A 12,093-nucleotide genomic window follows, 5' to 3' on the forward strand; every position below is an offset into this window, starting at 1 on the left:
CGGACCGTCATATCCAGATGACGCAGGAGAAGATCTGGGGAATTTGCCAGGATTAACAAGTCGTCCAGGTACGGCAGTATCCTGACCCCTTGATGGCAGAGTTCCACCGTCATCACCGCCATAACATTGGTGAAGACTCGCGGAGCCGTTGTTAAACCAAAAAGTAACGCCCGAAACTGGTAATGTTGGTTGCCAATAGCAAACCTCAGGTAGTGTTGATGTGACACTGCTATAGGAATATGCAGGTAAGCATCCTGTATGTCCAGGGAGAACATGTAGTCCCCAGGTTCCAAGGCCAGGAACTATAGAGCGAAGGGTTTCCATACGGAACTTGGAAACCTTCACAAACTTGTTCAGTGCCTTGAGGTTGAGAATGGGCCTGGAGGACCCATTCGGTTTCGGGACTAGAAACAGCGGAGAATAGTACCCCCGGCCCCTCTGAGCAAGAGGCACCTGTACTACGACTCCTGTATCCAGGAGGGTCTGTACCACCGAATGCAGAGTGTTTGCCAAACAGACGTCCCGTCGGACCAGACAAAGGCAAACTCGATGAGGGGGTCGGTTTTTGAAGGCTATGGCGTAACCTCGAGTGACGACTTCCCGTACCCAGGCATCTGAAGTGGTCTTCAACCATTCCTGGGTATACCCTAGAAGCCGGCCCCCAACCCTGGGATCCCCCAGGGGGAGGCCCGCCCCGTCATGCGGCAGGCTTATCGGTCTTGGCTGCTGGCTAACTGGTAGCCCAGGCTCTTTTGGGCTTCGGCTTACCAGGTTTGGAAGTGCCGGCCTGCTTATGGTACGCCTAACCTTTTGCTTTACCTGAAGGACGAAAGGGGCGAAAGTACGTGCCTTTGGCCTTTGACACAGAAGGAGCTGTATTAGGCAGACAGGCAGTTTTGGCAGTAGCCAAGTCAGCCACTATCTTATTTAAGTCCTCCCCAAACAGAATATCCCCCTTGAAAGGGAGTACCTCCAGGGTTTTTCTAGAGTCCAGATCCACAGACCAGGATCTCAGTCACAATATCCTGCGAGCCAGGACTGACGTAGTAGAGGCCTTGGCTGCTAGGATACCGGCATCAGAAGCCGCCTCTTTAATATAGCGAGAAGCTGTGACAATATATGACCAGCATTGTCTAGCATGGTCAGAGGAGATTTCAGCTTCTAACTCCAAGGCCCATGCTTCAATAGCCTTGCCACCCATGTATGCAATAGTGGGCCTCTGTGCAGCACCCGTGAGGGTGTAAATCGCTTTTAGACAACCCTCGACACGTTTATCCGTAGGCTCTTTTAGAGACGCGACGGTAGTGACAGGTAGAGCTGAGTAAACCACCATCCTAGCCACATGTGAGTCTACTGGAGGAGTTGTTTCCTAATTCTTAGACAGCTCTGGCACGAGGGGATAGCGACCCAGCATCTTCCTTTGAGGCACAAACTTCGTACCCGGGCTTTGCCAGGGTTCCTTTCCTATATCCACTAGGTGGTCAGAGCGAGGTAAAAATAAGAATTTACTTACCGATAATTCTATTTCTCGTAGTCCGTAGTGGATGCTAGGGACTCCGTAAGGACCATGGGGAATAGCGGCTCCGCAGGAGACTGGGCACAAAAGTAAAGCTTTAGGACTACCTGGTGTGCACTGGCTCCTCCCCCTATGACCCTCCTCCAAGCCTCAGTTAGGATACTGTGCCCGGACGAGCGTACACAATAAGGAAGGATTTTGAATCCCGGGTAAGACTCATACCAGCCACACCAATCACACCGTATAACTTGTGATCTAAACCCAGTTAACAGCATGATAACAGAGGAGCCTCTAGAAAAGATGGCTCACTACAGCAATAACCCGATTTTTGGTAACAATAACTATGTACCAGTATTGCAGACAATCCGCACTTGGGATGGGCGCCCAGCATCCACTACGGACTACGAGAAATAGAATTATCGGTAAGTAAATTCTTATTTTCTCCGACGTCCTAGTGGATGCTGGGGACTCCGTAAGGACCATGGGGATTATACCAAAGCTCCCAAACGGGCGGGAGAGTGCGGATGACTCTGCAGCACCAAATGAGAGAACTCCAGGTCCTCCTCAGCCAGGGTATCAAATTTGTAGAATTTTACAAACGTATTTGCTCCTGACCAAGTAGCTGCTCGGCAAAGTTGTAAAGCCGAGACCCCTCGGGCAGCCGCCCAAGATGAGCCCACCTTCCTTGTGGAGTGGGCATTTACAGATTTTTGGCTGTGGCAGGCCTGCCACAGAATGTGCAAGCTGAATTGTACTACAAATCCAACGAGCAATAGTCTGCTTAGAAGCAGGAGCACCCAGCTTGTTGGTTGCATACAGGATAAACAGCGAGTCAGATTTTCTGACTCCAGCCATCCTGGAAAAATATATTTTCAGGGCCCAGACAACGTCTAGCAACTTGGAGTCCTCCAAGTCCCTAGTAGCCGCAGGCACCACAATAGGTTGGTTCAGGTGAAACGCTGAAACCACCTTAGGGAGAAACTGAGGACGAGTCCTCAATTCCGCCCTGTCCGAATGGAAAATCAGATAAGGGCTTTTACAGGATAAAGCCGCCAATTCTGACACGCGCCTGGCCCAGGCCAGGGCCAACAGCATGACCACTTTCCATGTGAGATATTTTAACTCCACAGATTTAATTGGTTCAAACCAATGTGACTTTTGGAACCCAAAACTACATTGAGATCCCAAGGTGCCACTGGAGGCACAAAAGGAGGCTGTATATACAGTACCCCTTTTACAAACGTCTGAACTTCAGGGACTGAAGCTAGTTCTTTTTGGAAGAAAATTGACAGGGCCGAAATTTGAACCTTAATGGACCCCAATTTCAGGCCCATAGACACTCCTGTTTGCAGGAAATGTAGGAATCGACCCAGTTGAAATTCCTCCGTCGGGCCTTACTGGCCTCGCACCACGCAACATATTTTCGCCAAATGCGGTGATAATGTTTTGCGGTTACATCCTTCCTGGCTTTGATCAGGGTAGGGATGACTTCATCCGGAATGCCTTTTTCCTTCAGGATCCGGCGTTCAACCGCCATGCCGTCAAACGCAGCCGCGGTAAGTCTTGGAACAGACAGGGTCCTTGCTGGAGCAGGTCCCTTCTTAGAGGTAGAGGCCACGGATCCTCCGTGAGCATCTCTTGAAGTTCCGGTTACCAAGTCCTTCTTGGCCAATCCGGAGCCACGAATATAGTGCTTACTCCTCTCCATCTTATAATTCTCAGTACCTTGGGTATGAGAGGCAGAGGAGGGAACACATACACTGACTGGTACACCCACGGTGTTACCAGAGCGTCTACAGCTATTGCCTGAGGGTCCCTTGACCTGGCGCAATACCTGTCGAGTTTTTCCCAACGGTTTATAATCATGTGGAAGACTTCTGGGTGAAGTCCCCACTCTCCCGGGTGGAGGTCGTGTCTGCTGAGGAAGTCTGCTTCCCAGTTGTCCACTCCCGGAATGAATACTGCTGACAGTGCTATCACATGATTTTCCACCCAGCGAAGAATCCTTGCAGCTTCTGCCTTGCCCTCCTGCTTCTTGTGCCACCCTGTCTGTTTACGTGGGTGACTGCCGTGATGTTGTCCGACTGGATCAACACCGGCTGACCTTGAAGCAGAGGTCTTGCTAAGCTTAGAGCATTGTAAATGGCCCTTAGCTTCAGGATATTTATGTGAAGTGATGTCTCCAGGCTTGACCATAAGCCCTGGAAATTCCTTCCCTGTGTGACTGCTCCCCAGCCTCGCAGGCTGGCATCCGTGGTCACCAGGACCCAGTCCTGAATGCCGAATCTGCGGCCCTCTAGAAGATGAGCACTCTGCAACCACCACAGGAGAGACACCCTTGTCCTTGAGACAGGGTTATCCGCTGATGCATCTGAAGATGCGACCCGGACCATTTGTCCAGCAGGTCCCACTGGAAAGTTCTTGCGTGGAATCTGCCGAATGGGATTGCTTCGTAGGAAGCCACCATTTTTCCCAGAACCCTTGTGCATTGATGCACTGAGACTTGGCTCGGTTTTAGGAGGTTCCTGACTAGCTCGGATAACTCCCTGGCTTTCTCCTCCGGGAGAAACACCTTTTTTCTGGACTGTGTCCAGGATCATCCCTAGGAACAGAAGACGAGTCGTCGGAACCAGCTGTGATTTTGGAATATTGAGAATCCAACCGTGCTGCCGCAACACTACCTGAGATAGTGCTACACCGACCTCCAACTGTTCTCTGGATCTTACCCTTATCAGGAGATCGTCCAAGTAAGGGATAACTAAAACTCCCTTCCTTCGAAGGAGTATCATCATTTCGGCCATTACCTTGGTAAAGACCCGGGGTGCCGTGGACCATCCAAACGGCAGCGTCTGAAACAGATAGTGACAGTTCTGTACCACAAACCTGAGGTACCCTTGGTGAGAAGGGTAAATTGGGACATGAAGGTAAGCATCCTTGATGTCCAGAGACACCATGTAGTCCCCTTCTTCCAGGTTCGCAATCACTGCTCTGAGTGACTCCATCTTGAATTTGAACTTCTGTATGTAAGTGTTCAAAGATTTTAGATTTAAAATCGGTCTCACCGAGCCGTCCGGCTTCGGTACCACAACAGTGTGGAATAATACCCCTTTTCCTGTTGCAGGAGGGGTACCTTGATTATCACCTGCTGGGAATACAGCTTGTGAATGGCTTCCAAAACTGCCTCCCTGTCGGAGGGAGACGTCGGTAAAGCAGACTTTAGGAAACGGCGAGGGGGAGACGTCTCGAATTCCAATTTGTACCCCTGAGATACCACCTGAAGGATCCAGGGGTCTACTTGCGAGTGAGCCCACTGCGCGCTGAAATTCTTGAGACGGGCCCCCACCCTGCCTGAGTCCGCTTGTAAAGCCCCAGCGTCATGCTGAGGGCTTGGCAGAGGCGGGAGAGGGCTTCTGTTCCTGTTTCCTCTCCCTCTGTCACGGGGCAGAAATGAGGAACCTTTTGCCCGCTTGCCCTTATGGGAACGAAAGGACTGCGCCTGATAATATGGCGTCTTCTTATGTTGAGAGGCGACCTGGGGTAAAAACGTGGATTTCCCAGCTGTTGCCGTGGCCACCAGGTCTGAAAGACCGACCCCAAATAACTCCTCCCCTTTATAAGGCAATACTTCCATATGCCGTTTGGAATCCGCATCACCTGACCACTGTCGTGTCCATAACCCTCTTCTGGCAGAAATGGACAACGCACTTACTCTTGATGCCAGTCGGCAAATATTCCGCTGTGCATCACGCATATATAGAAATGCATCTTTTAAATGCTCTATAGGCAATAATATACTGTCTCTATCTAGGGTATCAATATTTTCAGTCAGGGAATCCGACCACGCCAACCCAGCACTGCACATCCAGGCTGAGGCGATTGCTGGTCGCAGTATAACACCAGTATGTGTGTAAATACATTTTAGGATACCCTCCTGCTATCAGCAGGATCCTTAAGGGCGGCCATCTCAGGAGAGGGTAGAGCCCTTGTTTTTACAAGCGTGTGAGTGCTTTATCCACCCTAGGGGGTGTTTCCCAACGCACCCTAACCTCTGGCGGGAAAGGATATAATGCCAATAACTGTTTAGAAATTATCAGTTTTTATCGGGGGAAACCCACGCTTCATCACACACACCTCATTTAATTTCTCAGATTCAGGAAAACTACAGGTAGTTTTTCCTCACCGAACATAATACCCCTTTTGGTGGTACTCGTATTATCAGAAATGTGTAAAACATTTTTCATTGCCTCAATCATGTAACGTGTGGCCCTACTGGAAGTCACATTTGTCTCTTCACCGTCGACACTGGAGTCAGTATCCGTGTCGGCGTCTGTATCTGCCATCTGAGGTAACGGGCGCTTTAGAGCCCCTGACGGCCTATGAGACGTCTGGACAGGCACAAGCTGAGTAGCCGGCTATCTCATGTCAACCACTATCTTTTGTAAAGAGCTGACACTGTTAATTCCTTCCAACAGTTCACCCACTCAGGTGTCGACCCCCTAGGGGGTGACATCCCTATTACAGGCAATTTGCTCCGCCTCCACATCATTTTCCTCCTCATACATGTCGACACAAACGTACCGACACACAGCACACACACAGGGAATGCTCCCTTTGGGGAGACAGAGAGAGAGTTTGCCAGCACACACCAGAGCGCTAGCTATATATATATATATATATATATATATATATATATATATATATATATATATATATATATATATATATATATATATATATATATATATATATATATACACATACACACACACACACAGGGATAACCTTATATAAGTGTTTTTCCCCTTATAGCTGCTGTATTGTTAATACTGCGCCTAATTTGTGCCCCCCTCTCTTTTTTAACCCTTTCTGTAGTGTAGTGACTGAAGGGGAGAGAGCCAGGGAGCTTCCCTCCAACGGAGCTGTGAGGGAAAATGGCGCCAGTGTGCTGAGGAGATAGGCTCCGCCCCTTTCTCGCGGACTTTTCTCCTGCTTTTTTATGGATTCTGGCAGGGGTTAAAATTCATCCATATAGCCCTGGGGGCTATATGTGATGTATTTTCGCCAGCCAAGGTGTTTTAATTGCTGCTCAGGGCGCCCCCCCCTAGCGCCCTGCACCCTCAGTAACCGAAGTGTTAAGTGTGCTGAGGAGCAATGGCGCACAGCTGCAGTGCTGTGCGCTACCTTGGTGAAGACAGGATGTCTTCTGCCGCCGATTTTCCGGACCTCTTCTTGCTTCTGGCTCTGTAAGGGGGCCGGCGGCGCGGCTCTGGGACCGGACTCCATGGCTGGGCCTGTGTTCGATCCCTCTGGAGCTAATGGTGTCCAGTAGCCTAAGAAGCCCAATCCACTCTGCACGCAGGTGAGTTCGCTTCTTCTCCCCTTAGTCCCTCGATGCAGTGAGTCTGTTGCCAGCAGGTCTCACTGAAAATAAAAAACCTAAACTAAACTTTTCACTAAGCAGCTCAGGAGAGCCACCTAGTGTGCACCCTTCTCGTTCGGGCACAAAAATCTAACTGAGGCTTGGAGGAGGGTCATAGGGGGAGGAGCCAGTGCACACCAGGTAGTCCTAAAGCTTTACTTTTGTGCCCAGTCTCCTGCGGAGCCGCTATTCCCCATGGTCCTTACAGAGTCCCCAGCATCCACTAGGACGTCAGAGAAACTTGTTTAATCACCTTCTGACGCTTGAACCTATCTGGTTTCTTAGGAGGAACGGATGGCTCGGGATCATCCGTAATCTGCAGAATTAACTTAATAGCCTCCAAAAGATCAGGAACATCCACATGTGAACTACCCTCCCCATCAGCCGTATCTGATCAAAACCTGTGGGGTCAGTGTATGTGCTGTCTTCATCAGACGAGGTATCAGTGACAGCAGTGGATTGTGAGGAGACGAGCGCTCGCTTAGAGGACCTCTTGGACTTAGGCGAGCGATGGTCAGACTTTTTAGTAGTCAGGGACTGGTTCAACTTCTTTAATTGAGCAGATAAATCGTCCGCCCACGGCGGCTTAGCTGCAGGGACCACATACGGTTGTATCGGCATTGGGGGTCCCATAGAGGGTGTTAGTTTATGAACTAGCGTATACAGAAGCGTGGAAAAAGCGGCCCACGGAGGATCAGTATGTGCCTCCGTTGCCACAGTCCCACTGGGGGACAAGGAGCCCCCAGAACCAGAGCCCACAGCTGCTATATTCTCCACATATGTGCCTGTGGCTTCAGCAACACCAGCAGTGTGTTCCGCCCCAGAACCGTTACCCTCAGAAGCAGACATGATATAACTTGCAGTATGAGGTAACACAGTACAATTATTAGCAGCACTATATCCCTAAACCCAAACCCCTGCGCAGTGTAGTCCGCACCAGCAGAGATAAAGGATAGAGAAATGGTGACTAAATGAGAGAAAAATACGTAATACAGTATATCTTTGTGAAAATCCTATATTAAATAACACCTGACGCACCAAGCTCCCTCAGGTTATAGAATATAGGGATAGCAAGTTGAGTGAAAGACACGAGATGGACACCACTCAGCTATCAATGCACACACAAATAGTCACAGTTTGTACAATGCAGAGGTTATTACAGACAATAATACTGCACTGGACTAGCTTACACAGCTATATAGTCAATAGATATAACACTACACAGTAAGAAACTATATCACAGGGTAATTGTACTATAAACCCCTGACTAAATGCACTCTTTCTTACTAACACTGACTAAAAAGGCAGGTAGAATACTTAAGTGTCATGTAAAGGCACAGCGCTGACAACCAGGCGGCTTTACATAGGAGGATTTGCCCAAGCAGTCCCAGGAACAGTGAGCTGAGGAGTAATGGTGCCGCAGACACTGACAGGGAGTGAGGAAAAGACAGAGATGCAGCTCCAGGGCGGGAACGCTTGCTGGAAATGGCGCCCTGGGGCTGGGGGAGGGGCTTCAGGTCTAAGCCTTATCCCCCTTGCTGGCAAAACCACCGGGTACTGTGGGCGATATTAAAATCGGTTTTAACACAAACACATATCTATCCATTTACCTTTTTTACACAATCCGGGTTTTCAAAATGGAGAGGCCGCCTATCCTTTCCATGACTGGAAATCGTTAGGAATTTGTAATATAGGACAGTTTATTAATCCTGGATCCCATAAACCATTCACATACGGAGGCCCTATCTAAATACCCACATATTGGCCCCCAGAACTTTGCTTTTTTTCAAGCCCAACATTATGCTAGCAAAATTTCCAGACTATTACCTGTGACTGACTGGGATAACCAACTGGACCGAATACTATTGCGACCGGAACAATCCAAAGGTGCCATTTCATTTTACTATAAACAACTCCACACTATACTAGACCATTCTGCATATAAAACTGGTATAGCCCAATGGTTAGAACATTTTCCTAACTTAGATGTTGATGGGTTACTACACATGCTACATTTTTCAATAGCTATGTTCCCCGCTGCTAAATACACAGAAATGTATCTTAATATCTTTCACAGATCTTATATTTCTCCCCACAGAGGTTTTTTAATAAGCCTATTAAACGATCCTTCCTATCCCAAATGTGGCCATCAATCGGCAGATCTTTATCACTGTTTTTTTGGGCCTGCCCACTCTTTGGACGGTTCTGGTTAGCAGTATGGCGCTTTGCCTCCCAACATTTAGTGAACTACATCCCTTTTACACCGGAATGGGCTATATTTGGTATCATACTCCCTGGTATTAGAGCTCCCAAACCCGTTAAAAAATTACTCTTAGCAATCTCATCGGCAGCCAGAAAAGCTGTTTTGCACATGTGGGTTCACAGTTCTGTCCCGACTCTAGAAATGTTCAGGGAAAAACTATTCTTTATTTGTCATATGGATTGGTTGGAGGCCTCACTTCAAAAAGAATCTCGCACCAAATCCTTCTTCGCAACATGGGAAAGTTTTATTGAAACACTTCCTACTCACACTAAAGAGGACATTAGCTTTTGTTTTCGTAGCACACTCTGGTATGAAACTAGGATTTTTCTTAAAGACCCTCCCATCACTCTTGTTAGCGCTAGTTAGTGGTTGTGGCGTGTTCCCGTCTCTCAGAAGGTTCATGGCGTATCTACAGATGTTATTTGCTATTTTATAGTATTGTACAAATTATTCTTATTTGTGCTCCTCCTTATACCATGCACTATGTTTTGTATCTATTACATTATGTCTTTTCTGTCACTATCCACAATGTTCCTGTACTTATTGCTATTTTCTTTAAAGAAATGCTTCAATAAAGAAAGAAAATGTTTAAAAAAAAAAAAAAAATTCGGTTTTAAGAGAAAACCTGACCTGCGCCCATACCCTGGTGATCTAGTGGGATCGCCTGTATCCAGTGTCCACCGCCAGCGCGCGCGGCCCGCCTCCCACCGACCGCGCCTGGATCGCGATAAAGACCGGGTCCCGCGAGCGGGACCCACTTACCCCCTCCCGAAGCGCGGCCAGGCGATCCTGGAGAGCCCCAGCCGTGTGTGTCTAACATGAAGAAAACCGGAGCCTCCGCTGTAGGTACCCGGCAACCAGGGCTCGGGAGTGTACAGCTCCGCTGGGGAGAGCTGGAGCTGCAGCAGTGAATGTCACAAGACATTTGCCACCACTGCTGCCCTTGAAGTCTCTTTTTACCTCATAAAAAGCTTTTCTCAGGGCTGCTTGGAGCAGCCCCTCTGTTAAGTGCCTGCTTACTGCAGCACCAACTGACAAACTGAGCTCCTGTGCTGGGAGGCGGGGTGATATAGGAGGCGGCGCTGTGCATTCTGGGAACAGTCAAAGCTTTGAGCCTGTTGGTGCCTCGGATCAAGATCCTACTCTACACCCCATTATCCAGACTTGTGGAGCCCAGTGTACTCCACAGCAGAAATATGAAATAATAGATTAATAAATTAAGAAGGGCTATAAGAGCATGTGTTTGTTACATATTTTGGATGGTTAGATTTAAAACATAATCAATGCTGTATTTCAATTTTAGCTGAAACCAGTGTGCTATACAGTGGGGCAAAAAAGTATTTGGACAGCCACAGATTGTGCAAGTTGACCCACTTAAAAAGATGAGAGGTCTGTAATTTCCATCATAGGTACACTTCAACTGTGAGAGACAGAATCTGAATTTAAAAAAAAAAAAAATCACATTGTATGATTTTTAAACAATTTACTTGTATATTCTTGTGGAAAATAAAATATTTGGACACCTACCAAGCAGAAAGATTTCTGGCTCTCACAGACCTGTTACTTCTTCTTTAAGAAGCTCTTCTATCCTCCACTCGTTACCTGTATTAATGGCACCTGTTTGAACTGGTTCTCTGTATAAAAGAGACCTGTCCACACCCTCAGTCAGGCTGCTACCTCGCCACCATGGCCAAGACAAGAGAGCTGTCTAAGGACACCAGGGACAAAATTGTAGAGCTGCACAAGGCTGGGATGAGCTACTTGACAATAGGCAAGCAGCTTGGTGAGAAGAGATCAACTGTTGGCGAAATTATAAAAAAAATGGAAGAAATACAAGATCACTGACAATCTCCCTCGACCTGGGGCTCAATGCAAGATCTCACCTCGTGGGGTATCAATGATCTAGAAAACGGTGAGGAATCAGCCCAGATCTACACGGGGGAACCTGGTCAATGACCTCAAGAGAGCTGGGACCACAGTCACAAAGGTAACACATTAGTAACACTACGTCATCATGGATTGAAATCCTGCAGTGCCCGAAAGGTCCCTCTGCTTAAGCCAGCACATGTCCAGGCCCGTCTGAAGTTTGCCAGTGACCATCTGGATGATCCAGAGGAGGATTGGGAGAATGCAATGTGGTCAGATGAGAGCAAAATCGAACTTTTTGGTATAAACTCCACCCGCCGTGTTTGGAGGGAGAAGAATGATGAATGGCATCCCAAGAACACCATACCCACTGTGAAGCATGGGGGTGGAAACATGCTTTGGGGCTGCTTTTCTGCAAAGGGGACAGGACGACTGATCCGTATTAAGGAGAGGATGAATGGAGCCATGTATCATGAGATTTTGGGCAAAACCTCCTTCCCTCAGTAAGAGCATTGAAGATGGAAAGTGGATGGGTCTTCCAGCATGACCATGACCCCAAACACACCGCCCGGGCAACTATCGAGTGGCTCTGTAAGAAGCATTTAAAGGTCCTGGAGTGGCCTATCCAGTCCCCAGACCTCAACCCAATAGAAAATCTGTGGAGGTAGTTGAAAGTCCGTGTTGCCCGGCGACAGCCCCAAAACATGACAGATCTAGAGAAGATCTGCATGGAAGAGTGGGCCAAAATACCTGCTACAGTCTATGCAAACCTGGTCAAGAACTACAGAAAACGTTTGACCTCTGTAATTGCCAACCGAGGTTATATTACAAAGTACCGAGTTAAACTTTTTGATTGTCCAAATATTTATTTTCTGCAAGAATATACAAGTAAATTGTTTAAAAATCATACAATGTGATTTCCTAGTTTTTGTTTTTTTTCAGATTCTGTCTCTCACAGTTGAAGTGTACCTATGATGGAAATTACAGACCACTCATCTTTTTAAGTGGGTCAACTTGCACAATCGGTGG

At 47.9% G+C, this 12,093-nt stretch overlaps 1 protein-coding gene across 1 annotated transcript in view; it reads right to left on the reverse strand.

Annotated features, from left to right (window-relative positions):
- B4GALT7 (beta-1,4-galactosyltransferase 7) overlaps positions 1-10,227 on the reverse strand; it is a 92,409-nt gene extending 82,182 nt beyond the window's left edge. The window contains exon 1 of the mRNA XM_063927902.1: positions 10,159-10,227. Within this exon, the coding sequence (XP_063783972.1) occupies positions 10,159-10,163 (5 nt within the window). The 5' untranslated portion in view covers positions 10,164-10,227. The remainder of the gene's footprint in view (positions 1-10,158) is intronic.
- Between the last annotated feature and the right edge of the window lie 1,866 nt (positions 10,228-12,093).

The sequence above is a fragment of the Pseudophryne corroboree genome, chromosome 6, assembly GCF_028390025.1.
Source record: "Pseudophryne corroboree isolate aPseCor3 chromosome 6, aPseCor3.hap2, whole genome shotgun sequence".
NCBI classification, from domain to species: Eukaryota; Metazoa; Chordata; class Amphibia; order Anura; family Myobatrachidae; genus Pseudophryne; species Pseudophryne corroboree.